Here is a 26,982-nt window from a genome sequence, read left to right as displayed (position 1 = left end):
TTTTGTGCACAAAAGAAACACAGCCACACAAAAAGGCCCCTTTTTAACAGCAATTAAAAAAAAAAATAAAAAAGCAGAAATTTCAACCAGCTTTATCAGCAACCAGAAAAGCAAAGCATGTGGGACTGGAATCATGAGCTACCCACACCCAGGAGCCAGTTTGGAGTTAAATTTTCCTTCAGATATGATTTGGAGATGCCGAGCCGTAGCTTTAAACTTCTCCAGTGGGGTCTACATAAACTCCTTGGTTTTGGTTTTGCTTTTGTTTTTGGTTTTTTGTTGAATTTTTTTTTCCTTACTGTGATAAAAAATCTCTGCTGGCATAACAGAAACAAACACACACAATATTGCAATACTGAGACCATCTTAGAGCTTAAGACTATTTTAAAAAATAAAAAATACTGGCACAAAATTTAATAAAATAAAACTTTAACGATTTTCTTTTTTTAAAAAAAAAAAAAAAAAAAAAAAGTCTTGATCCCTCCTAGCAAAAATTCTGCCTTGCGTAGAAAAAAAGACAACTGACAGAAACAAGAACAACAAAGAGTTCTTGGTTTTTTCCTATATTGCCCCTCCCCAAAGCAGGACTATTCACCCACTTTGGTTTTCCCTCCCTGCCCCCCCCCAAAAAAGTTTTAAATCCTGGGGAATACTGTCACTTCCTGACCTGTCAGCTTGGGTGTGAGTAACACAAAACCCAAAGAGATTTACTTGATAATATTTTTGTCTAAGCAAGGGATGGGGAAGGGTTTGTTTCTTTTTTAAGTGAGCTACATTGTTCTGGCTTTCTTAAAACTCAGAATTTCACCCCCAAAAAGCCTGTCTTGGAGCTTTCAAGAAAACAAAAATAATATATATATATATAAGCAAATCTTTTCCCCAAAACCAAACATTTTAGGTTTCGGCCAAAAGTTTGCCTCTTCCACCACCTTCTCTCTCCCACCATCCTCAAAGCATCAAATCCGAGCCGCGAAAAATTTTAAAAAAACCCCGCCAAAAGTTAACAGTGACAAGAAAACAAGAGAAAAAAAAGTCCCCTGGACTGCCACGGGCTGATCCTCCACCCTGGTTGAGCCACTTCACTCATCAGCATCAGGCTTGACATCCAGCATGGCGTGGAGCTCCTCGGGGGTGTAGCCCAGGAGGCTCTGGAGGTCGCAGACGAAGCGGTAGACGTAGCGCTTCCCGGCGGTCTTGTGGATGATGTTCTTGTCGTAGTAGTAACGCAGACCCCGGCTCAGCTTCTCGTAGTTCATCTTGGGTTTGTTTTTCCTCTTGCCCCATCTCCTGGCCACCTGGGAGAAGGAGGAGGAGAGTTAAGGTGGATGGGAGGATGGATGGATGGATGGATGGATGGATGGATGGATGGATGGGAAAAGGAGTCTGGATTTGGTGGGGAAGAGGTGGTGCCGGATAAAGGAAAGGATTGGGTTTTAGAAGAAGGTTCTTCACTGGAAGGTGGAGTCACCATCCCTGGAGGTGTTTAAAGACATGGAGGTGTGGGGATGAGGGATGTGGTTAAGCACCAGAATGGGTAGAGGTGGGGTAATGGTTGGACTCAAGGATCTTAAAGACCCAAGCCAAATGATTCTGTGATTTTATGACTTGCCTCATCTTGCAACAAGTGGGTCACAGGCACTAAAGTTTGGGAAAAACAACCTCTGCATGATGGCAGGACATTGCAGAGGACTCTGTGAGGATCCATCAGTCAGGGAATGGAATGAAATTCCCATCTATTCCCCCAGATGAGCGAGAAGTCTACTCTCACCTCTACACATTCTATCTGAAAAGCTTTGGCACTCTGTCCCTCTCCAGGCTGTTTCAGCTACTTCCCACCAGTTTTTCTTAAGTTTTCAACTTGCCTCTAACTCAAGACCAGAAAAAAGTGACTGCCCAAATCACAGCTCATAAGGAAGGAGGGGAAGGTCATGCACACCAAGATTTCAGAGGAATTTGGGCCAAGCACTTAATTCCAGAGCACTCTACCTCATCTGGGTCGGAAAGTTTGAATTCCCAGCCATCGCCCGTCCAGCTGATGAAGGACTGACAGGACTTGTCAGTGAGCAGTTCCAGCAGGAATTGCCACAGTTGGATGGGTCCACTGCCTAGAAAGACAAAGGGAACATGAGACATTAATGCCAGGAAAAGCACAGCCCCTTCTGTGGAAATTCATTTGCTGGCTGAAAAATAAAAACAAAACCTCCTATCAAAACACCAGCAGGCACAGGGCAAGATCTGGGCTTGATGACAGCTTGAGAGTTAAATCCTTCACGTAAAAGAGCTTCCTATTTGCAATCAGAGCTGAATATTCATGCACTGGAATGCTTCCCTTCGAGTTACATAAATAGGATTATTTTTCTGGCACCCAAACTGCGAGGAGTCATTGTCTTGGCACAAAAAGCCCCACCGTTTCCTCCACGCCAAAAAAGCTCCTGGCCATGGCCTGAACTCGGGCAGACTCCAGCTTCCTGACCTTGACTCTTTGCTGCAGCTCTGTTTGCTGAGATAAGGAGAAGGGGGGGAACACAGGTATGAAAATTATTTGGCCTCTTTCCAGGGCGTGTTGCTGCAGGACTGGGCTACGCCGGATTGCGGAGCACGGGGAAGGTTGTGGATCTCCCCAGGACTGGTGGATCTCCCCAGGTGCTAATTTTGGCCAACAACAATTTGTCCTGAGCCCAAGAAAGCCACCCTGCAGTAACCAAAACATCCCAGGGAAAGCCTGTGGCTCCCCAGCCCAGTTTGGGCAGGATTAATGGTGTACGTGGAGTGATTTTGAAATATTACTCTCTTCTTTGCGCCTACCAAAGGCAGAGGAGATGCCCTCAAGCCAAAATGTCTTTGATGAGCAACTTCCAAATGTGGCCACACCCAAAATATTGCACTTAGCTCCGGGCAACGTGTTTTGGGAGAGATTTTGCCATGTTTTAAAAGCAGCTGAGAATGCAGCACTAATAATAAGAATGACAATAATAACAATAAACACGAGCCAGAGGTTAAAGGAAATGATTTCTCACAAAAAGAATTGCACGGGCTGGATTAAGACAGCGGGCTGGGGTGAACCCTTGAAGCATCAGCTTCAAGCAGAGGGAAAAAAAAAACAAAACTAACCAAGGAAAAGGGCTGGAGAACAGGCTGTTTCCAGGAATGCCAACGAAGGCTGTCTGAGCTCTGACTGCAGGATCACCCGAGGAGGAAAGAGAGGGCTGCTCCCCCTTTTCCACAAGGCTGAAAATGACTCAAAAGCAGAGAAGTTGCTGGGGAGGAGGAAATGAGAGAGTTGGCTCACTGACTCCCCAGCTGAGCTCCCTGGTAGGGATGGAGTTGGGTTATCCATGCCAAAACGAGAGGAAATTCAGATGATGCTTTTGCTTCTCATCTGAAAGGGAAGGGCCAAACCCCCTGTCCTGAAATGCCACCACATCTCAAGGCTGAGTTCTATTTATAGCAGTGAGCTTTAAATACAGAGAAAACATTGGGCAAAAAAGTTATTTCAGCTGCCTGAGGTTCTCCACAGGGAACTGCAGGTGAATTCACACAGGGACAGCTTCTCTTGGCCCATCTAACTTTACAACAACTCCCTCCCTACATATGGAGAGTATCCCAAATCAGGTGAGCAGAAAAAATGGTCCTAGGGTCCAAGCCCAGGTTCATCACCTCCCATTGGTTTCTCTCCTGCCCAACTAAATAACAAGGAGAGGTTTTTTCAATTCCCTCCCCAAAACATGACAGATGGAAACCCATCACCCAGGCTCCAGATTCTTAAGTAAATTACTGCCCTCAAAACACCCCAGGGCCCTCTGAATACCCCAGGGCCCTCTAAATACCCCTGGGCCCTCTAAATCCCCCCAGGGCCACCCTGGCTCTGCAGGAGACTTTTGAAGTCCTTCGTGCCAGCAGGGCATGAAGAGGTGTCAGGAAACCCAGCAATTTCTCACCCAGGTAGGGTTCCTGCCCCTGTGCAGGGTATTTTGGGATGCTGAAGGAAGTGGTGTCATCCTCAGCACAGGGATTCCCAAAGTCTATTCCCAGCCGGCCGCAGGATGCACGTAAAACCCCAAATCCCTCTGTGCTGGACCAGCAATTATGACAAGAATGTGTTTACTGCAGGCATGTCTGAGCTCCTATAAACACACACCCTGCCAGAGGGGAAGGCAGCAGAGGCCCCACAGAGATGTCAGCGAGGCAGGAGATGCACGAGGTGACAGGAACCAAAGCCCAGCACATGCCCCAGCCTGTGTGCCTGCACAGATTGGGGAGTAAGAAGGTGAAATGATGAGGGAAGGGGTGCTGAAGGTCCAGGCATCATTAATCGGTGCTAAGAGGGCTATCTCCATAAATTCACTTCTTTTCCCTGCTTCTTCTCCAAGCAAGGAGCTGGGGGTTGGTTTTTTCCATTGGCTGAAAGGATTTCAAGGTGACTCTAGGCTCCTGCAGAGATGCCACCCTTCCACATCACCTCCTCAAAGCTCTCAAGGCAAGCACCAAGGTGCCAGGCTTGTTTCTGCACCCCAAACCTCTGCCCTGGCAGGAGCTGGGAGCAGAGCCCATTTTCCATCCCTTCTGCTTCAACTCTTCTGCTCATCCCGGGGCTGCTGGAAATCCCCCCTGCAGTGCCTGCTCCACACCACTTCATGGCACAGGCATGCAGACCCACACAGACTGCCCTAAAGCCAGCTCCAACTCACCACACCACCTGTTGCCTTGGTTATCTCCAAAAAACAACCATCACTGGACTGTTCTTGTAGCTCTGGGTTGTTGGATTTTTTTTTTTTTTTTTTTTTTTTTTTTCGGATGCAGCCCCAAGCATGGGGTGGAGGGACACAAACCACCCTGTACAACCACTGCCCCACACACCCACCCGGGGGCTTCCCAGAGCAAACCCAGCCCTGGCTGGGGAACGGGGTCAACGCCTGCTCCCCAAAAGACAAGGCAAGGACTCAAGAGGTTTGTAGGATGTCCTCCCACCCTGCCATGACCTCCAGCACCCACAGAGGCTGCTAAGTATAGCACCCGCCAGAGGGTGACAGGAACCACAAAGGGGTCCCTGTCTGGGTTTGGTGGCACTGAATGGGGGGGGTCCTTCAGTGGGGAGTGTCACACTGCAGGAATTTTCCCACGTCAGGGAGAAAATATGCTTCTTAAACCAGACAGTGTCTGGCTGCTACAGTGGGAACTGTGGGCTGAGTGGTTCATCCTCAGCACCGGTCCTCCCTCAGCACCCATGGGTGCCCCTCCAAGCACCATTGGTGCCATCCCCATGCCATACTCCCTTGGTTATCTAGATCTCCTAGAACCTTCCTGGGGGTTCTAGAAGGGTTTGAAACCAAAGTATGAAGGTTGGCCACTTTTGCTGGCGTGGTGATGGTGGCACCACCCAGCTGGGGCAGCTGAGCCATGCCCAGGAAGGCACAGCCCTAACCCACGTCATCCCCACTCTCTCTGGAGACAGTTTCACACCCCCACCCCTATCAACGGCCTCTGTTTTGTTCTCATTCTTTCAAACAAGAAGAAAAGAAGAAAAAAACCAAAACTACATGGGGAAAAAAAAAAAAAAAGAGAGAAAAAGCAGCAAGCACACCTCTGCTTCTCCTCTGTGGTTTGTGGTTTCAACCCAACAAAACAATTGGGCATAGCAACATCTCCAAAACAGCCCCAGCCCTGCTCACGTGCCTGCCCTCCCTGAGCCCCCTTTGATGGCACTGAGGCACCAAAGGTCCCCAGTTTTTCCTCACCCCTTTGGGGGGTGGCAGAGCTCATCCCCATCTCGTTAGAGCAAGCTCCACCACCTCCTCCCCAGCTCTTGCCCAGGTACTGACATCAGTGCCAAGTGGTGGCTTTGCATGTGTGGGAGGGCAGCAGTGGAGCTCAGATGGAAGGATCTCCAAAGAGCAGGTGTGAGGAAAGCAGGGAAGGACCCAGGAAGCACCTTCCTTAGGGAGCCACATGCTTTTGGCCGTGCTCACAGGGAGGAGAGCAGCAGATGGACCACTCCAGGCCAGGCTGGCTTCCCTGATCCACCTCTTATTTCAAGGAAGAACATGCTGGGAGGACTGGTCCCACTCCTGAGTCATCTGGCAAAGCACAAGGGGTTTGGTGAGCTTCACATCTCCCCCTGAAGGTGGTCCTGCAGGTCAAGAGCTGCTGTGACACTCTCCAGCTCACTCTTTGGAAGGAGGGACTGAGCCATAGTTGCTGCTTGGCCATGACTGAGGAGCTCTGGGGCAGCTGAGCTGCTGCCACCCTTGGGCAGTGCCATGGGGCTGCTTTCCCTCTCATTTCCACAGGTCTGGCAAGTGGAGAAGGAGCCACTGAACCAACCCTGAGCCCCAGCCTCCAGCTCCCCACCTTGTAAAAAACTAAAAGAGCCCAGGCAGGCTCTGCAGAAAAGCAGCAGGAGATGTGGGGTGGTGGCAGCTGAGGTCACTCTGGGAGGGGAGGTGAAGAGACAAAGCCAGACAAAGAAGGGAAGAGCAAGGCAGAGGGGCTGGGGGTGCTGCTGCTGGTTGCTGCCTGTGTCTCCCAGCTCCCCCACCCAAGGCACATGTGGCTGTGGGTGCCCACCCAGGGCCACTTCTCCCAAAGGGCAGGCAAGAAGGTAGGAAGGATGTGGATGTCTTGAAGAAAGCTCCTGCAGAGACTCTGGATGTCAAGGAGAGGCAGATCACTGGATGGTGGTGGAAAGAAGGACCAGGAAGGATTTTTTGGATGCTGATGACCACAGCCCATCTAGCAAACTTGGTGGTGGAAGCTGCAGGCCAGCAGAATAGGCAACAAGAAGAAGTGAGGGAAGCAGCACACAAGCTCTGGTGTAAGAGACCCACTTTCTGTGGCACCACCTTGACTTTCTTGCAAAACAGCAGCTGCTGCTTGCTTTCACTTCTGTGTCACAGATAAACATCACCCAGAAACAGTGGTTGGTTGAAGGGCTTTGGGCTCTGCACCACAGACAATTTGGACAGGGCAGAGGGGTTCAGCAGGCAAATTCTGGGCCCAATCACCAGGGAACTGTGAATGTTGATAAGGGAGGGTCAGGGCTGGGCAAAGTCCTTATGTAGATAGAAGAGGTCCTGGGAGGAGATAGCATCTGCCAGAGGTCAGCTGTTCTCTGCACCACTTTCTGGTGTCTTTAAGGGGAGCATGAGAATGAGGATAGCATCTAGAGACACTCAGGGCATGTGTGACATTAGCTGGGGAGGGGGCATTAACCTTTTAGGTGCCAAGATTGTCTACAAAAGTTATCAGTAGCATCCTAACTGGGTCCCTGAGAAAGGACAGCATCACAAGCACAGAACCAGCCTGGCAGATGAGGATTGAAGTTTTGGTGTGCAATCACTTCACCTTTCTTGTCTCTCTTTGCTCCTTTTGCCTCTCAACCAGGAGGGGACTTGTTCTGCTCTGTCTGTTCAGTTGTGCAGAGCAGCAGCTCAGCACCTGGCAGTGCTGGTGGTGTGGCCAGGCAGACAGCACCACGAGAGGGAAAGCCCCTGCCTGGTCTTACAAAGCCAACAAACTCCATGTCTGGGCTATAAACCCATGCAGGTGCTTTTGGACATTCAAGAAAAGCCAAAAAACAATTCAGCCTTGAGAGCCTGAGTGGTTCAGAGGGAGTTCAGAGTTCAGAGCCTGGTGGGCAGCAGCACAAGTAGGTCAGAGCAGTGGAAAAATAAATGTAGGGCAGAAAGGCCCAGTGTGGTCAGACCCACACCCTCCAAGCTTCATCCTCTGTCTTTAACCACACCATGTCTGGTCTCACAAAGGACACTGGTGGCCATGGTAGCCAATGGCTTGCAGGATCCAGCAGTGGCTGCAGGGGCACAGAGGCAAAGCTGAGCTCCATTTAGCCCATCCAGCCTCAGGCCTGGAGGGATCTGTGCCTGGGTGCCACCCCAAATGCTTCTGCTGCATCAGCTCTGGAGCTTAAACTGAGCTCAGCAAAACCAGCGTGAGGTTTAGCACATCTGCCTGCACCCTGACACACTGCTTGGCTAAATTTAATAGATGCACTCTGTCTCTCTCTCCTAGGTCATGTAAAAAAAAATATAGAAAGCATCTGGCTTAATGTTAGAGTCAAGCTTGGCCAAGCTTTTGAGAGAGATGGCCCCAAACCCAGAGGTGTCCAGAGCTGGCCCTCCCTGCAGCTATGGAAACTGAAGTTCACCAACTCCCAAGCAGTTACATTTCTCCTTCAAGATAAGAAAATTGCATCAACCTCTATCTGAGCAACCATGGCAACTTGTTAAATTAGGTCAAGATGTGGGGGCAGATAACAGAGCTTTGAAAAGCTGCTTGAGAGCTGAGTGAGGAGCACATCAAACACACCCGGAGCTTCCGTCAAAATGCACCTTCCCACCAGAGCAAGGGCAGATACCATCAGAGATCTGCTGCTGCTGCTGTGATAAAGCCCTGGGCCACCAGCAAAACAGGCCCTTGGTAACAAAACCTGAATAATATTGTTCTTCAAGTCAACCCAGAGAGCCCTGGAGATGATGGACGTGGCTTTCAGCCTTCCAGCCCAACTTGGTGCACAGCACGGGAAGTGCATTGGGTGCTCTGCTGGGACTGGGGGGAACATGTGCTCAGAGCATCATCTGAGTGAGATGGGGAAAGGAGGGGTTTGGGACCCTGGTTTGGGAATCCTCTGCTCTGCTCCTTTGGAGGCTCCACCTCCCCAGCAGAGCTGCAAACAGAGCCCAGACTCAAGTTCCTCTGTTCTAGCTGCTAGACAGCACTTCCTCCTCCGAGTAAAGTCCAAGTAATGTAAAGCAAAGCAGAAAGAGAAGGACCAAGAAGTTCTGCCTGAGGCTTCTTGTTCGGCTGCCCCAAGACAGAGGTCCAGCACTTCTCTGACTGATTTTTCTTTTTTTTTTTTTTTTCCCCAGAAATACACAAATACAAAGCCATTTTTCGAGGGCCCAGTTCTCCTCCAGCTCCTGACACAACATGTTCCCACTTGCTCTGGCTGTGACCTGCTTTCCCAGCAACCTGGCTTTGCTTTGCACCCACGCTGGGCTCCCTTTGCACAGACAGTGTCAGGTGCTGACAGGTCAGGAGGCTTTAAAAGGGACAGGGGACATCTCTGGAGAGTTCAAAGCCTGCAAAGTTCATCTGTCCAAAGATCTTTCTCCAAGGCTGGGGCAGTCTGAGTATTGAATTATTACTTAGCAGCTTCCAGAGCAAGCAAGCAGAGCTCCAGCCCAAGGATTTCCAAGTGACTGCTGACTCTGGAAACACTCGGATTTTCCTTTCCCCATTTAAAGATTCTCAAGGGAAGCAATGCAAGGAAAAAAAAAAAAATAGGGCACTCCCACTTATTGATCACACCGAAAGGCTTGGGCCAAGGGATTATCCTCCTGGCTCGGGGTTTGAAATGAAAGAAGGGAAAATGTTGCACAGCACAGTGTTTGGAAGTGTGCTCTGTCACTGCAATGACCCAAGTCTCCCCTTCCTGAAGGCATGAGTCCAGGGACACTCTTTGGGGTGCAAATATTCCTTGCCAAAACACAAGGTCCAGCCTCTGACTTGGGCTCCATGCTCATGGAGGGAGCTGGGAACATCTCCTCTCTATGGGGGCAGCTCTTTTCCATCAGCAAACAGGGAGGGAAACATCCAGCTGGGAAAGGAAAGCTCCTAGTTTTGCCAAAGCCTCCGTGCCTCAGTTTCCCCAACTTTTTAAAAAGCAACCAAAGCCCCTGCCCAGGCACTGGGTACCAAAACACTTCCACTGGCAGTGAAAGGTGTTATCAGGAGGCAGGAATTCAAACTGCAAGTTGTGCTCCCTTGTCTCTTTTCTTAGGAACAACAACTTCTGTGGCACAGTGGAGGGCAGTGTCTGGGGGCACAGCTCCTCCTGCTGCTCCTGCCTGTCCCAAAAGCCCCTCAGGAATAGCAGAGCACACTTTTATTTTGCACAGACTCCTCCGAAACAAGCTCATTCAGCAGCCAGGGCTGAGCTTGCTTTCTAACTAAAGCTACAGCAACAAACCACTTCCTTTTTTACACATAGCTCCTAAAATTATCTCCCCACCTCTCCTCCCCTCTGCATTTCTTTCCCCCCCCCCACTCCCCCTTACAAAAAACCTCTCTATCAGCCCAAAGCTGAGCCGTGTGTGGGAGGAGATTTCAGGGACAGTCGCACCTCAGGATCTGCTCTGAAGCTTTTGATGATCTTTATCTCCACAAACTATTTTCACTGCTTGGCTCCTCCAGGCCACAGCTGCTCCCAGCTGGGGCAGGAGAGCTCAGCATGTACGAGGGAAAGAGGAACTGGCAGGAGGCTACCCTGTGGATTTTACTTATAGTACAGGGAAAAGCCAGGGCACAGGACTGGAAAGGATTATCTTCATTTTAGCTGGAAGTTCCACCCCACCAGGTTTCTCTCCGTGGAGATGCCAGATTGCTGGAGTGTTGTCATATAAAAAGCTGCAGTTTCTGGGGCCTGTCACCTTCTCATCTCTCCCAGTGTAGAGGATGAGCAATGTTTGGATCTGGATTTGTGGGAAATCACACCAAGTGGCCAGCACGTTTCATAGAAGTGTTGGAGGGGGAGACCAGGGCTCTCTACTACCTTGTGTCCTCAGTGGTACCAAGCAGCCACCAGTTCCACCCAGACCTAAGCAGGAGGCACCCAGGGGCACATGAAAACACAAAGCTTCACCACCCAGACCCCACATGCTCTGAGAGGTCTGGAGTGCCCACCCTTGAAGGACGTGAAGCTTTGGAGGGCTCCATGCTCTTGGGTGTTGCCCACACCCATGGGGCTGACCCCAGAACCACCTCAAAACCCCTCAAAACTCACAGACTGCTAAACCAGCAACAGATGGTGGCCAACCCCTGGAGGCTCTCCTGAAGATGCCCAGCAGAGAGGTGGTTTCCTGAGGGTTGTTTGTGACCCTACCTGTGTAGCCAGCCAGGGCAGCAGCAGGAATGACAGGCTTGTCCTTGTTCATGTCAGCCCGATCTCGAACATAGTCCTTGAAGGTGCCCTTGGGCTTGTGGTTGGGCAGGGCAGTGGGGTAATCCTCAGAGTCAAAGCTGTCATAGGAGGGGACACGCTGCAGGCTCTGGAAGGAGGACTGACTGCTCCAGGACTGTGTCAGTCTGTCACAGCTGTCGTAGCTCTCTATGCTCTCGAAGGAGTCCTGGCCACCCAGTTTACCTGGTGAGAAGAAAAGGCATGTGAGATGTGCCTGGCCACCACAGGGATGCTCTCACTTGCCTTGGCAGGGAGAAGGATGCTTTGCCTGCTCTAGAAGGCAACCAGGCAGATGATGATGAATGAATGGGCTGCCCAGGGAAGGGGTGGATTCTCCATCCCTGGAGCTATTTCAAAAGAGCCTGGATGTGGCACTCAGTGCCATGGGCTGGGAACCACGGGGGGAGTGGATCAAGGGTTGGACTTGATGAGCTCTGAGGTCCCTTCCAACCCAGCCCATTCTAGGATTCTGTGATTCTATGTTGTCCCACCACGCCTTGTCTCCAGACAAACTCAAAAGTGCATCCTGAAACTGAGATGCTATTTGGAATTCTGAGCCCTGGAGTTAGGGGAAAAACATAGAAATCCTGACTCTACCCAAGACTGATGCCCAAGGCTAAGGGGAATTTGTTCCCTGGTTCAAAAGGCAACAGCAAAGAAATAATCCACTTTAAACAGATGTTTGAGGCACAGTCCAGGTGCCAGGTCCTCATGCTCTGGCTGCTGAAAGATATGGGTCCCCAAGAAGTCCCAGACTGCATCTGCCAGCCCCATCTAAACGCTGCTCAGGAGTCTTCAAGGGCACTGGACTCCCAGCTTCTTTACTTTTGATGTTTCCTCCAACACTATACAGCCTCCTTTTATTGCCATATGTTACAATCAGCTTCCACCCTGAAATCCCCAAGCAGCAGATTTGATGGAGGAGGAAAGCAAAAGGCTGAGAGCTCCAACAGCTATTTTTCCAGTTCTGGTAAGGTGAGCACAGCTGGATTGTATCAAGGCTGCTCTCTGGGGTATTTCTAGTAAAGACCAGAACACGAGAGACCAGATCCTTCAGCTCTGCTATGCTGATTTACACCCACTAGAGACAGCGTGAGTCCACTCTCTGTACTTAAACCAGAGAGCTAAAAAAGGATCCAAAGAACAAACTGAAATTGCTCTCTCTGATCTCCCGTACGCTGCCGATTGCTCAACATCTTTACTGACAAATGAAGAGCGTAACAGGATCATTCAAGTTCACTAATTTCCCAAAGCGGGCTAAAAACAGCTGCTGGGATTGTGCAAGAACTCCTGGAGAAATTTCCATTGGCAGAGCTACCCGGAGCTTGGGCCCAGCTCGTAAATCACAGAGGAGCAGGAACGTGGAAAGACGCTGGCACGCTCCCCCAAATATTTGTTGTGTTGTAGTTCGAAGAGCACTTGCTGCAAAAAAGACTCAGCTACTGATTTGCTGATTTGAATCATCTGAAGTTTGGACCCATTGGCTTGATTCTGCTGGTGATGTCTGTGCTTCAAGCTCAGTTTCTTTTTTTTTTTTTTTTTTCTTCTAGGTTTTGGGTTTTTTGTTGAGAATGTCACCAAATACACCTCTTGATGCCTGCAAGGGGAAAATAACCCCGCTTCGTGCGTGCTCATGAATTGGCATAACCACTTCCCTGAGAAGCTCTGCCACACCAGCTCCTTTAGAAAAGGAATTAAAAATGTGCCAGAGTAACAGTCAGAGATGTGACTTGGGTAATTGTGTTGCAAACTCAACTAAAGTTAACCTACATGGGAGCCTTTGGAAAACTAAGGCTTTGCACCTATCTGGGAGAAACTTGGTAAGAGTTTGGCAGCTCCACTTTCCAAGCAGATGTCCTCACTGATAAAGGGAAGCAAAGGGAAACCAGTCCTGTGGAACCGCAAAATTAACTTCTAAAGCCCACAAAAAGGAAGGCAAAAAGATGCTGTCTGGAAAGCTTTCATCTGGAATTTCCCACTGCTGGAGTGCTTGACTTTGGGACAAACCAACCTCTTCCTCCAGTGGAAGGGAAAGCTGTACATAAATATAAATTAACCAGCCTCTGCTTTATATTAAGCCTTCTTTATACCACTCTGGGAGGATTTATGCTCCCCAAAAGCCTTTCTAATAGGGTTGAAATGTAGCATTAGTGTAAGCACAGCTGTAGTTTGTTGCATTTCTTCAATTGCAATCAATGTGTTAAAGTGTTTGCTAACACCAGGGGCCCTCGGGCCCCCAAGCTGTGTTAAAGGCTCTTTCTTCCTTCCCCTGCAGCCTTTTTAGGTTTGCCAGTGAGAACAGGCTCAAGATACAATTGCAAAAGCCTGCCTGAATCATTGCACTTCAATGAGGATTATTATGAAATCACCTGCACTACAGAAGAGGTCAAGAAAAGGGAAAGAAACGTGTGAAAGACAAGCCAGCAAAAGAACCCCAGAAGGAGGAGCTTGCCTAAAACTCTAACACCACTGCTCTGCTGGCTCATCCAAGTCACACTCAGCCAGAAGTAGAGCTGATAATATGAATAATAACTTTCCTGTCATTAGCTGTCTCAGCTGGGAAGAAGGGTGAGATACTTAAAATGAGCTGTGTGGTTGCAGACCTGCAAAGGGGCTCCAGCTTTCCCAGGGAGTCAGAACATCTTCAGCTTTGCTGCCTGGCTGAACGGGTTTAAATGTTCAGCATCAAACCCAGAGCACAGCCACACATTGCTATAATGAATTTTAGGCATAAGGACACCAGGATTCTATTCAGGGCACGACTGCAGGCAGGTCAGATCTCTTCTCCACGCCTCAGGTTCCCTACCTGGAATCAGGAGATAATGATACCCCTTTGGAAGTGACTTTGAGCTCTATGGATTAAACTTTTTGCTTTGAATATATCCCATGAGCCAGATCCTCAGCCCTGCATTAAGTGATGTAGTCAAGCATCTGGGCCCCATGTGTTCAGAATTCAATAATATTAATTGAAAAGGCATTTGGGCTCAGATCCTCAGAAGTGTTTAGGTGTTTAAAGCCCATCATCTCCAACAGGGATCATGTACCTGTAACTCTTTGGAGATGCAGGGCTCTAGCACATGGATTCAGGGGGTCCTTCAGCTCTGTCATTGACTCAGCCCGTGACATCTGCATCTCCTAACAAAGCCCAGGGCTTGGGTTCACCAGAGCAGATGATCAGTTCAAGCAAACAGCCATCAAAATCAACTGAAGGAATGGATAAAGGCTTTGGATCAAGTATAAAACCCTTCACAGCCTTGGACAGTAGTTCCTGATGAGAACTTGGGAAGGATTTGAGGGGTTTTAGCCTCCTCTCCTAGGAAAATGAGATTTATGTAACCACACAGCAGCCTGTCCTCCCTAATAAACCAAAAGCCTATTTCAACTTCACTCAAGTTTTCCATCAAAGTCCAGAGCTCTGCATTTTTGCAGACAATGTAAAAACAGGCAGCAGTGCAGAGCCCTTCTTCATGCTTTCTCTGGAGAGAAAGGTAGAGAGGGCCCAAAGCCATCAGGGAAGTTCAACCTCATGAGGTCTATATGGCTTTGTTAGTGGCACTGCACGGGACCCTGATGGCCTCGGTCCCCCCAAAGCATCATTTCCTACGTTGGTGCAGGAACAGAGCAAAAACCAAAGCAAATCCTGGGAGATTCTCAGTCTTTACCTCGACTGGCACGTCCCATGCACATGTTGTCTGGTGTTACCACTTCTTGCTTGATGGTGAAGTAGTCTGTCTGCAGGGAGTCTGTCTGGCCTGGGTCCCGCAGGATGACTGAGGGATAATCATTCTCGTACTTGAGGGACAGGAGCTCTTCTGAGCTGATGGGATGGAGGGTCTGGTAGGACTCTGTGATGAAGCTGGGCTCAGAGAACTCGGAGGGAGGCACACACTGTGCATGTTCAATGCCATAACCTGCCAGCAGAGCAGGAGTGTCAGAAAGCAAACCCAAACACAAGCAGCTCAAATAACACTGGAGCACTGGGCTCCCCACCTCCAGTCTGCAGTGCAAGAGGGGACTGGCTTTGGATATAAAATATCTGCCACAACTGGGTACTGACTTTGAGTAAGGTTTCTAAAAGGTACAGAGAGAGATGGTGGTTTATAATTGCAGCTACAGAAAAATAGAAGACACCCTCACCCATTACCAGTGTGCATTACAGCAAACTGCTCTCAAACAGGTAGGGGGGAAAAGCTGGCAAATCATGAAGAGCTGGCAAATAATCATGAAGAGCTGGCAAATAATCATGAAGACCTTCTCAGCAAAGGAGATACAGGGCAAGGAAGTTTGAACTGATGATTGCAATAGATAAGTCACTTCCACAGTCACCTCTCCTCTGGAGCCAGAGCCTGGAATGCCAGTTCAGGTGGGGCTGGGTTCATGTTTGCTGGTTCACAAAATACATCACAGATCTCAAATGCTTTTCCCTTAAAGAACACCTCCAAGCCAATTGGAGTGGGAAGTGCAGGAGTCCAGACTGGTGACTCACCCCTTTCCTTGCTAGGCTCCTACATAGCAACCCAGAATTAATCCTATTCCCCCCATTCCTTTACTTTTTAAACACTTTTTTTTTTTTAAATTCCCAATGTTCTGGGGTGTTGAGGTCACTTTGTAGGACTGCTGAGACAGAGCAACAACTGACTGGTGCACTTCTCAGGTGATGCAGGCAAACCTTAAAGCAGCAGAGTGACACTGCTAATTGAGACTTACTAATGAAGTAGTCTGAAGTGTAGCGGGATTCTGGGTACGTTGTGTTGGCTCCATTTGCTGGGTATGGTTTTACCTCTTCTGCAAAGAGAAAAGGAAGGAAGTGTCACATGTCCACAGGCATATTGTACTTTGCAAGAATTGCTGTAACACGGAGAGGTCTCAGCTTCCTAAAATGCACCTCTCTGGGTTCAGCTGGGAGGTTCACAGGGATAGAAAGGAGGGAGGAGGTGAAATCCCACTGAAACAAGTGCTTGATGCACTTGGGTTCCTTTGGGAATTCTTGCTGCAGGCATGCCCAAGTTTCAACCAAACAAAACCAAACAGAGCAGCAACAACTTTCCCAATCAGGGGCTCCAGGTAGTTCTGAAATACCAATTGCATCATTTCCTTGCTTGCTTTCAGCTTTGTTGCCTTTCTTTCTCTTGAGGATTGCTTATTACACTTCCATGCATGAGCTCCTGAAGCAGCCCCTATACAAGGACAGCTGCTTTCCTGAAGAAGTCCCTATTTGTAGACCCAGCTCCTACAACCCCAAATCCATGCTAATTCCCAGCCTGCACAACACCTTCTACCTTACAGCCATTGCAGGCAGAGGATCCCATGAAAAGGATCCCATCTCAGAAAAGCTTTGCCACGTTGTCCATCACCCAACTCCTGATCTGACTCCCCAGTGTACACAGGGCCAACACATCAAATTTTACCCCTCCTGTAGGCATAACTTGTGGAGAAAGAGCATGTATCAGATCAAAGCATAGATCTTCTGCTTTCCATTGCTTTTTCCAAGCACTTTGGTACCCCTGGGCTTGGTGCTGAATTTGCTTTCCCATGGTAAAACCACATTGCTCCTACCCTGACCATTTTTTCCATGAACACCTTACTCATTCCAGCACAGCATGTGGGCAGAGGTACCGGCATGGGAGATTTTTGTTTTCTTTGCAGAGGGTAAGCAAAATAAAAAACACAGAGACAACTCAGGGGTTATGTTTATTTCTGCTGAGGCTAAAGAGAAATGAACCAAAGATAACGCACGTTCGCTTGCAAGGAGCCTAATTTTGGCCTTCCCTCCTGGGGATTGCAGGGTGGAAAATATTCTCTAACAAAAGGAGGGTTTGTGCAAACAGAGACCTAATGAGAAATGCTCTTTTTCTCTCCCCATGGTGTGTGCCAAGGGGCAGGGTGGGTGACCACAGGGAAGGAGAGCAACCTTCAGCTCTGCTTACAGTCAAGCAGAGGGCAGCTGCCGGTTGCTGGTAACTGAGGAGGTTATTTTAGGAAGAAATTTGGAAAAAAATATGCCTGAAAATACCCGAATCCAGGCAGGGAAAAGTTGCCCATCTGCTGCTGTTTTTAAACCCTGAGCAGTCTGTGGTACATGAGTCACTCTCAGAAAGGGCTCAGAAGGGAGGGATGACAGCAGGAGGGACAGCAAGGTCACAGCCTGTCCCAGCCTGACCCAGTGCTGGTGGCTGCACCTCTCTAGGTAAAGCCAAACATCTGGGGGTTAAACACCACTCCCAGCATCAACACCCCTGAGTGGTGATGGGGAAGATGAAAGAGATGGGGGACTGGCAAGCTGGACCCTGACTCCACAGGGAAACCTTCATCTCTTGAGGGCTCACACCCCCAGGACACCCCCCAGATGTGGCAGGGACAGCTTTGCACCTCACAGCACCAGCACAGCAGAACCCAGATCTTGTCAGGAGTTTGGAGCTTCACTGCCAGTAAGATGAGTCCCATGGCTTACAAGGAACAGAGATCAGTCTTTGGGGTGAGGAGGGCTGTTTCTTGGAAGCTCTGCTTAGTTACACTCCAAATACTTCACAGATATTGCCCTTCTGGGAAATGTGTTAAGAGCCCACCACAGCAGCTGAGGCTCTGATAGCTTGTGCAAGGAGTGACAAAGTCATCAGTAAAACTAAACACAGAGTGGAGACTTCTTGGTTCCCAGGACTACATCAAGAGGGATGAAACAAACAAATCCATCTTTATCCTTTTTCATCCTTTCAGAAGAAAAGATGCACAAGATGCCTCTGTCTCAGACCTTCTGCATCACCATCTCAGCAACTGAACACTCAGGTGTCACAGTCCCTGCTTTACTGTGAAAATACAGCCCCAAGTTCCCTCCTGTGCCTCGGGGGCTCTGCAGGAAGGAGCTGCAATCCCAGCTCTGCCACCTGGGTCAGTCCCTGCAGGACATCCCACCCCTCTCCAGTGGGTCCCAGCCCAAACAAAAGAAGGAGGGTTGGGAGAAGGCAGAGCTGTTTCAAGTGATAGCATCTAGCAAGAAGAAATGAGGATGACCACATCATTTGCTTTGTTTGGTTTAGCTCCTCACTTGATACAAGCACTTCTCAAAAATAATGCAAAATGAGGAGAACAAAACCAAGCAGAGTCACAAGAGCAGAAAAACAGCCTGTGAGACACAGCCCCTGGGAAGAGCCATGTTTACCTTTTGCAAACCACAGGTAGCAGTAAAATTAGTAATCAGCAATTAACATCCATTCATCAATGGTTTCCTGGAAGGTGTAACTTTACTCCCCCTCCGCTTCCTGCCCCTGGTCCAGGCACACAGGGTTGGTGTGGCAGCACCAGGGATATTCCAGGAAAGCAAACAGCTCTGCACAATAATGGGCAGAGAGAAAAAGCCCAGATTTGCTGCTGCTCAAGGTGTTAAGCTCTTCTCCTGCTCTTTAGAAACAATCTCAGGCTGAGTGTTTCGTGGGCATCCAGACAGGATGAAAATCAACACCCAAAGTCAACGAGTGCATCCCCAAATAAATGAATATTAGTGCTCTTGAATGCTGGTTTGGAGGAACTGACAGAGGTGGCTTCTTCTGAGGGAGACACAATCACTCTTAACAAAATGTCATTTACCCCTTCTGGGACATGAAACAAAGCAAAGCAGCTTCCTATCACAACTGGGAAATTAGGGTGGGATTTTGGTGGTATTGTTGTACCCAGTTTCACCAGAGGAAGTAGTAAAATTCACAACAGGAGCTGAATGAGCTGAGGAAGAATGCTTTGGAAAATCCCACCGTTGATTCCAGGCAGGCAGAGTGTCCCTGCCTGCTGTGGGTTCCTGCCAAGGGGCCAGCACAAACAACCTTCCTCTTTCAAGCAGTGCCAGGACCTGCATTGCCCACCACCAGCTGGGCCATGCCCGTTTGAAATCCTACTGGAAAGTTGGGCTCTGAACGCTGCTTTGATTGGGATTAAAGCCCAAGGTGAGGAACTCATTGCAGAGCCAGGCTGTGAGCCAAGCTCTTTGGAAAGGCACAAACTGAGCCTGGCCAGGAGGGTGTGAATCATCCCCCCCCTAGAGACTCCAGCACTCACCTTTCTGCAAGATCTCCAGATGTTCCCAAAGGATATCTCCCACAAAGTCAGGCGCTAGCTCCAGGAAGCACTCCTTGCCCAGGGCACAGAGGGCAGCTCCGTTCATGCAGAACTTCTGGAAATCCACTCCCTTCAGGCTGAACTCGTTCACTGCCCACATCACCCAGTCCCGCACGTGCGTCTCCGTCCACTGCTGGGGATCTGGTGAAGAGGACATCCATTAATGAGCAGCCAGGAGCCATTTCCCCAGGAAAACAGGATACAAACAGTGGAACAGCTGGCCCAGGAGATAAGCACCTGCAGAGCTCCATCCATTGGCAACAGGGTAAGACGTGCAGGGGGAACACTGCACCTCCAGTCTGGATCAGCCCCGCTTCACACAAAGCAGCTTTGGATTTGTTTGGGGCTTTTAGCAATCCCAGAAGTTCTCTCTTCCTTTCTCCCACCCATTTCTCCATTTTTCTTGGTTTCTCCCTGCCATCAACCTCTCCTGAAGCATCCCTACTGCTTCTCCATACAGTGGGGACAATTTGCAAAGGGAAACCCTGGAGGTGTCTCCAAAAGGAGCAGTTGCCTCAAGAGCAGTCACCCAGCAGAGGTGACAGGACAAAGAGGCACAACCTGACAGGCAGAGCTTGCAAGAGATCCCGAAAGCTTCTGCCTAGTGTGTCCAGATTTTTCCAGCTGAAGCTGCCAAGAAACAAGAGGATACCACCTGAAGAGAAGCAACAGAAGATGGAGATGTGGAGAAGGACACGCTGGGAGGAGGACACCATCTCTGCTTGCTGGAAGCCACATCTTACCTTTGGGGATCCCCAGTCGCTGCTGCTCTTTGGCAAAGCCACTGAAGGTGGCTTTCAGTGCCTGGGACATCATTTCCTTGCTGCTGGGGGTTAATAAAGGCACGTCTGCACATTCCATATCTGGAAGAAGAAGGAGAGAATGGTGGCAATAAGGACATGGGACTGGGAGAGATGACAGGAGTTGTGCTGACCACTGAACGGTCAGAAAAACACTGAATTTTTTTTCTCCTGAAATTTTCACACCCAAACCCTTTAGCCTTACACCTAAACCCTGCAACTCCATGAGCAGGCTTCTTAAATACAAGAAAAAGAATCTCACGCTTACAATAATGACCATATAATAGAATTATAAGAGAATTATAATATAATACTTAGGGGACATAAACCAGCCATGTCTGGGAAGCCAGGTTACACACTGCACGTGGGCTCCTTTCAAGCCAACCATGAACACACTACTGGAAATTCAAGGGGGATATCAAGGACCTTTCCAGACATCAACCCAGGAAGCATCTGGATGGATCCTTGGATCCTGAGCAGCTCCTGACACCAGTGAAGGCAGAGAGCCCTGTGCCAAGGTGAAGCAGGGAAAAAAGCATCTCTGGGTTACCAACCCAAAGGTATGGAAAACCAAAGGAAAACAAGGGGGGAAAATGAACTTTAAACCATCAAGGGCAATCCTGGAATAAAAATAAATTGACAGTAGGCTGAGGCAGGATGAAGAACCAGCAGAAAACCTGTTTGGAGAGGGAGGGAAAAAACCCAAAAGAGCTGGAAAATCCCATATTAGCCCAGAGTTACATCATGCTCAGCCCCGACAGGGTTTGGGGTGAGTCACTGAACAATGCACAGACACCCCATGGGACACTGCAGGGCCAAGCCAAGAGCTGGGCCTTGGGGAAACTCCTGAGGAGAAGAAAAGATCTTTTCTTTTCATTCTTTTTATTTTAATTTTTGCCTTTTTCTAATTTATTTGGAAGGAGGTGGATATTTGTAGCCAAAGAGTTTTGTAAACAAAAGCGAATGCTTAAAAAATAAATAAATAAAATCTCTTTTCAGTCTGAATAAAGGTTTGGCTCTTTTTAATTTATTTTAAGTGTTCCTGAAAAATATCTTTCATGGAGGAGGAAAGCCTCATGCAACCACTGGCTAAAGTGACTTGAGCTTTTATGGGTCTCACATGTAAAACTTCCACCTGAGGCTGGTGAACACTGTAATACATTGGAAAAAATTTTGGGATAAAAACTGCTCTGGGTAGGGAAACAAGACCAGGGGAGAGCTCTTTTGGTGTTGTCATTAATGTCTGGAGGTAGACACTGAAAGTCAAAGAGGGAGGCCCAGCCACCTCAGCTGTTTTAAGTTAATTTAAGCTCTGATTTAATTTATGCTGCAAAATGCTTCTTTGGAGCAGTGCTGAGGGCATCCCTGATGCAACGGGGACCATCAAACCACCAAATGGATGCACCCAGAGCAGTTCCACCACCCCAAAGCAGGCAGAACCCCTTCCTACCTGCACCTTTGCACCTTCAACCTTTTGTCCTCCAAGAAAAAGACCAGAAAAATCCAACCCCCTCTTGTCTGCAGCTCTCTCTGGGGTCACTCACCAAGGCAGGACCCTTAGCTCAGGTGAGACTCCTAAAACCCCTGACATTGAGCCTCTCAGAACCCAATTTCTCCCCCCAGCCCCACCACATAAATCAAGGATTCCCCTCCCCAGTGGAGATATCAAGACCTTGGAAAGCAAACAATAGATTCAAAGGCTGTTTGGCAAATTACACTTCATTATTTACTGGATTTGGCTGGAGAGGGCAGGGCAGAACCAGCAGCCACCCTCACTATCTCTGCTCTCCATCTGCTGCTTTGAGATAAGGCTGGGAGAAAGTGGTTCAGTGCCCCTTTCCCTTCATCCTCATGTTACATTTTAATGCTTTGCTTTCTGTGCTCTGTGGTTACAGGGACCACCCAGGAATCCTCTCCCCTCGGCTGCCTGGTTAAACAGCAGTTCACTGCTCCCGCCTGCTCTGGGAAGATGACTCAAAACTTCAGCTCAGAAAACATTTTAACCCCAATTTTTACCCCAGATCCCTCCCAAAACCCTAGGCAGAGGTGACGTCCTCAGGCTAAGCCACAGAAAGCAGCAGGACAAGGTGAGGTGGGTGCAAAATTGTATTTTTATCTCTCCAATGCAAGCGAGTAGCAATGACTGCTCCCCCCCCCCCCTTTTTTTTTTCCCCTGCAGGATTCCTGGGGTCGGGTTTGCACATCCCAAGCAAATCAATTTTTCAGTAGCAAGGGATAAGGTTTCAGCTTGGTAAGGTGAATGCTGAGCTCTGCACAAACAACATGTCAAAACAGGGAAGACTTAAAAGTGATTCCCAGGGAGAGGTCAGCGGGGAGGCAAACAGGCTATTTTCAAATTTAAAACAGAAATAAAAAATAAAATTAAAAAGCAAAGTGCCAGAGAAGGGTTTCTATTTAAACACCAAACTAAACTAAAATGTGCATTTCAAGGCTTTTCCTTCAAAATATCTTGCAGAAGGCAGGTTTGAGACTGTAACATCATCTTCCTTTTTTTTTCCTGTTAGACTGTAGCTAAGAGCTAAAATTTCTTCAGAAGACAAACCAGCCTGCAAACACTTGGAGGAGCCTTGTTTTAGTCAGCAGCATCCCACATCTATAGAGAAGCTCAGATGTGTAAAGCTGGATGCATTTGTAAAGCTCTGCACAGGTGTTTGTGGACAAGCCTTTGCCCTGTGATCTGAGAGAGACCAGGGAATTCTATTTTAATCTTCATTCTGCTTCTGATGGTTCTGAGACACTGAATTTTACTTCAGCATCATTGCCTGTGCTAATGCAGGGAGCACAATGGGCTTTCCCCTGCTCTGTCTCCTGCCACTTTGCTGGGAATGAATTCCCAGGGAGGAAACTCAAGCCCTGGTGATGTCCTCCAGCCCCCCCAGCCGAGTCCTCCACCTCCACCTTGGGATGCCCAAAGGTCAGAGCCAAGCAGAATTTCAGCAACAAAAGCAGCGCTCAGCTCCCCCGGTTTCAGCTTTCACTGCCATCTGAAACCTGTTTCCAAGATTTTAATCAAATCTTGCACAAATAAAACCTCTCCTTTTGTGTCCCTCCTGCTGCCCACAAAGTCCACACACACACCCGGGGCTCCCAAGGAATGGTTGGGAAAGGAGCAGGAGCCCAGCACCACCTCCAGCTGTGACACCTCAGAAATTTCAGGGCTTGAATGCAAAAAGCCCACAGCCTGGGCTTGCTGGGGTGGTTTTATGAGCTCTGTAAAAGCCTCCTCCACACGGCTGCCACGTGTGGTTTGCTGCCTGGCTGGTCCTGCTCCCCACGCTGGGAGGGAACTCCGGTGCCTTTTCCTTCTGGGAGGGCAGGCAGGGTGTTATGGTTGGATTTTTAAATGCTACCAGGAGCTGCAGTTGCTCTGGAAAACAATGTCACCAGCATCCTCAGCATCTGTAGCAGAGAGAAGTCGTTTGCCTGGCAGGGTGGGAAGGCACAGAGGGACAGCCAAGGATCCGGGGGTTTAAGTTTTCAGGCTTCTCAAAACCAGATCCCTGTTTTACCTCCAGCTCCCTGATACCCCTGGGGACAGAATTTCAGAAAGACACAAGGCTAACAGTGATCTTCCCATTGCCAAGGGTTTTATCCTAAGGGGGATCTGCCCAAACCCCACCACCCTACTTGTGCTAGGTGTTGCACCAAGACCTGGAGCCTGGGAGAAAACCATCCAGCAAAGGGACAAAGAGGCCAAGATCACCAAGTTCATCTCCCAGTTCCCATTCTGCTTCTCCCAGGCTCCTTCCTCATGTATAAACTGTTTCTACACATCTGATCTTTTTAAAGCACTACAATTTACAAACTTTAGGGATTTTGACCTTGAAATGCTGCACGCCAAAGCGTTCTCATCTGATTGCATAAGCAAAATAAATGGCAGTAAAGGCAGAGGGAAAAAAAATATGCTCAGAGCAGGAGGATGGGAGTAAATTAATTTTTCACCCGAGTTTCTACTCAGGGTCAGTGCCTCTTTAAAGTTCCCCTCGGCCACTCACTCTTTTTCCCATCAAAACCCAGTGTGCCTTTGCCTGGCCCCCATCCTGCCTGCTGGATCAGGGTGGATCAGAGTGGAGCTCCCTTCCTCCTGCCCTGGCTCTGAGGGATGGACACCAAGGTCAGGAACCCAGTGCTCTGTTGTCCCAGGTAAAAGCCCACACCCTGCCCAGCTTCATCCTCCTCTTCCCAAGCCAGAGATTAACCACCAGGATTTTGAACCCTTTGGTGGCTTGAAAGAGCCATGGGGATAAGTCTGCATGTTGGTTTCAAACCGGTTCATCTGCAGGGTCAAGAAAAATCCCCTCACTGGGACTGGGCATCCAAGAGCTGGGCAAATCTGTGCCTGTCTGTTCCTCAGAAGGCCTGTCCTTGACCCTGAGCTAGGTGAGCTCCTCCTCTGAGCCCCCACGCATGACAGCCACCAGGACTGTCACACAGCCCGGGACATTCCCCTACCACTGGGGTGGAGCAGGAGGAGTTTCTCAGAGGGTCAGCAAGGGAAGATGTGGGTTTGCTCTCCTACCCATGTCCCCTGTGACCACCAAGCCCCAGAACTCCCCATCTCCACCTCCTCATCCCTCTGAACTCATCCCCCCTTCCACCCTGAACGTTCCAGCCCTCACAAGGACCAAAACCAGGGCAGAGATGGGGGAGAAGCTGAACCACAGCACATTTCCCAATGTCCCCCAGCTGGCAGGGTTCAGCAGCAGAGAAACCTTTCTCAGGATAAGAGGAGGCTGCAGAGAGGGGGGCCAGGAGCCGAGACCCTTCCCACGCTCCCCAAACAAGCAGGCTGGGCAGGTACCATCTCCCCAGCTCAGCTTTCCACCTCCAGGCACCTCAACCACCCCCCAGGGCAGCTTTGCTTTTCCTAGGTGCCCCCCTCTTTGGAGCAGGGGCAGCCGGGCAATAACCCCTGGCTGAGCCCCCTGTTATTTAGGCAGGATTAGGCAAAAATTTGTCTGCACTTTTGAACTGTTTTCACAAGCGTTGCCTCTCACTCCCACGCAGGAAGCAGGAGAGGAGCCGGCCTGTTCCAATTAGGGCTCCTCGGACCCAAAGGGCAGCAAAATTCAGCAGGAGGAAAGGGAAAGCAGGACAGAAAGCTGGGAAAAAGGGGATGGGAGGGAAGGCCAGCATATAAGGATGGATGGGGAGAAGGGGTGAGCACAGGTTTGCTGGAGATGCAGGGACAGGACAAGGGGAGAGAGGGTTGGGCAGCACAGAGAATCTGAGATTGGGTTCCCCTTCCTGCAGCAACTCACCAGAGAGCAGCCCTGCTTCCCTCTGCAAGGAATGGCACAAAAGGCCCAGATATTTGCTATTTTAAGATAAATATATTTCTTTAAAAAAAAAAAAAAAAGAAAAATAAGTCTTTTTTTTTTTTTCTGTCCTTTAAGCAGTGAAAAATAAATACTCTGAGATGAAAGCTGGGCTTCAAGAGAAAAACAAGAGAGGAAACCAAAAGCCCACACTGCTTAGGGCTGCAGAAAGCACAACAAAGGCAGCTTTCTTCCGGAATTCAGCAGCTTTCTTATGGAGATGTGGTGTGTCATGGGGGCCAGCTCTGCCCCAAAAAGAAAGAGCCCGAAAACTCTCTTCCCTGAATGCAGAGAAAAGTGTTTTTTCCAAGTTTGGACCCTCTGAGAGCATCAGAGGGAGCAAGGAAGGAGAAAGGTTAAGGTGAAGGTGAGAAAGGTTAAGGTGAAGGTGAGAAAGGTTAAGGTGAGAGGTCAGGATGCTCTGCTCAGCCTTTGGGGTAAATTGCTTCACCTCTCTGCCAAATGGGTGCCAGAGGGTGCTTGGGAGACACGTGCCCAGCAGGAAAAATATGTAGACAGAGCAACCAAAAGGTGAGGGAGGGTTTCTTTTGGCTGGAGGTATCCTGCAGGTGGTAAGGAACCAGGCAGCACCACTGACAGGTGGAAGGATGCATCACACACCATCCCCATGCCATCAAACTTGCAGGCTTCCTGCTCCCTCTTTCAGGCTCCTTTCCATTCCCTCTCTCTCTCCTGGCTTTACACCGTGGGTGTTGGGATGCAGATCCTGGGAAAGTGGCATCCCCTGCAGTCCCAGGAGCTGGCAGGGGAACAGCAGCCTGGTGGTCAGCTTGCTCGGTCCTCCCAGGCTTTTGTGGGGGAGAGGAGGGAAAGGAGAGCGAGAGAAACCCCTGGGCTGGAGCTGAGCAAAAACCACAGGGCTTGACTCAACCCTGGCTGCAAGAATGGGAATGTTTCCCCAGCCTCAGCAGGCAGGGACAGAACCTACAGTTCTTGGGCTTCCCTCGGTGGAAAACTTCACTCCATCCTCTCCGTTTCGGCAGCTGGAAGGAGCACAGATGGATAAAAGTGAGCACTGGGGAGATGTGGCCACCTCTGAGGTTGGGAAACGTGACCATGGTTTCAAAGCACTCATCAAAACTATGCAAAGCAGTCAGCAAAAAGATTATTTTTTTTTTTCCATGGTGGCGAAGCAACAGCAGAGGTTATGCTGTGCTACCAGGCTCCAGCTCCACCCTTCACCCAGCACAAGCCCCTCCCGCCAAGGCAAACACTCTTGAACCAGCTTCAAAACTGGGGACAGATTAGCATCTCACTTTCAGGCTTGTTTGCCTTCCATCCTTCCTTAGGAGAGCTGAGGGGACACCTCCCAGCCCCGCACAGAGCTCTGAGACACGTTTCCCCTGTGATAATTCGCTCTAATCCTCCCTAACCAAGCTGCTAAAGAGCTCTAATCCCCCTGCACGGGCAGGCAGGCACTAATGGGAGCCTGGGGTGGGCTCAGCAAAGCTTGTAATGGACACCCAACCCCAGCTGAAAGGGGTCAAGTGGAAGCAGTGAGTCCAGGTGGTGCCCGTGCCAGCTGCCCCACATCAGTGCTCCAGCTCCAGGAGATGCTCCTCTGCAAACAAGTGGCTAAAACCCAGCTCCTGGGTCCCAGCAGTGGAGCTCCAATTGCTCAACAGCAGTGAGAAAATGGGAAACAAAAAATAACAAAAAAAGAATCAAACACACCTCCCAAAACCCCGTGAACCCACGGAGCAAACAACCAGATACTCATTTGCTTCTTGGAAGGGTGCCTGAG

The 26,982-nt window shown here is 49.3% G+C and overlaps 1 protein-coding gene across 2 annotated transcripts in view; it reads right to left on the bottom strand.

Moving 5' to 3' along the window:
- Nucleotides 1-347: 347 nt before the first annotated feature.
- The window catches only part of ETS1 (ETS proto-oncogene 1, transcription factor), a 68,625-nt gene continuing 41,990 nt past the window's right edge, over nt 348-26,982 (bottom strand). The window contains exons 4-10 of one of the 2 annotated variants that reach the window (XM_071768896.1): nt 19,822-19,941; nt 19,019-19,219; nt 15,683-15,760; nt 14,638-14,886; nt 10,898-11,158; nt 1,987-2,105; nt 348-1,295 (exon numbers count right to left, since the gene is read on the bottom strand). In XM_071768896.1, coding sequence (XP_071624997.1) covers nt 1,080-1,295; nt 1,987-2,105; nt 10,898-11,158; nt 14,638-14,886; nt 15,683-15,760; nt 19,019-19,219; nt 19,822-19,941 — 1,244 coding nt within the window. In that variant the 3' untranslated portion in view covers nt 348-1,079. The remainder of the gene's footprint in view (nt 1,296-1,986; nt 2,106-10,897; nt 11,159-14,637; nt 14,887-15,682; nt 15,761-19,018; nt 19,220-19,821; nt 19,942-26,982) is intronic. The other variant, XM_071768897.1, reaches the window with a different exon arrangement.

This window comes from Heliangelus exortis, chromosome 26 (genome assembly GCF_036169615.1).
Source record: "Heliangelus exortis chromosome 26, bHelExo1.hap1, whole genome shotgun sequence".
Lineage (NCBI taxonomy): Eukaryota > Metazoa > Chordata > Aves > Apodiformes > Trochilidae > Heliangelus > Heliangelus exortis.
Note: the sequence above shows the minus strand (reverse complement) of the source record. Positions and strands in the feature narration are given on the sequence as shown.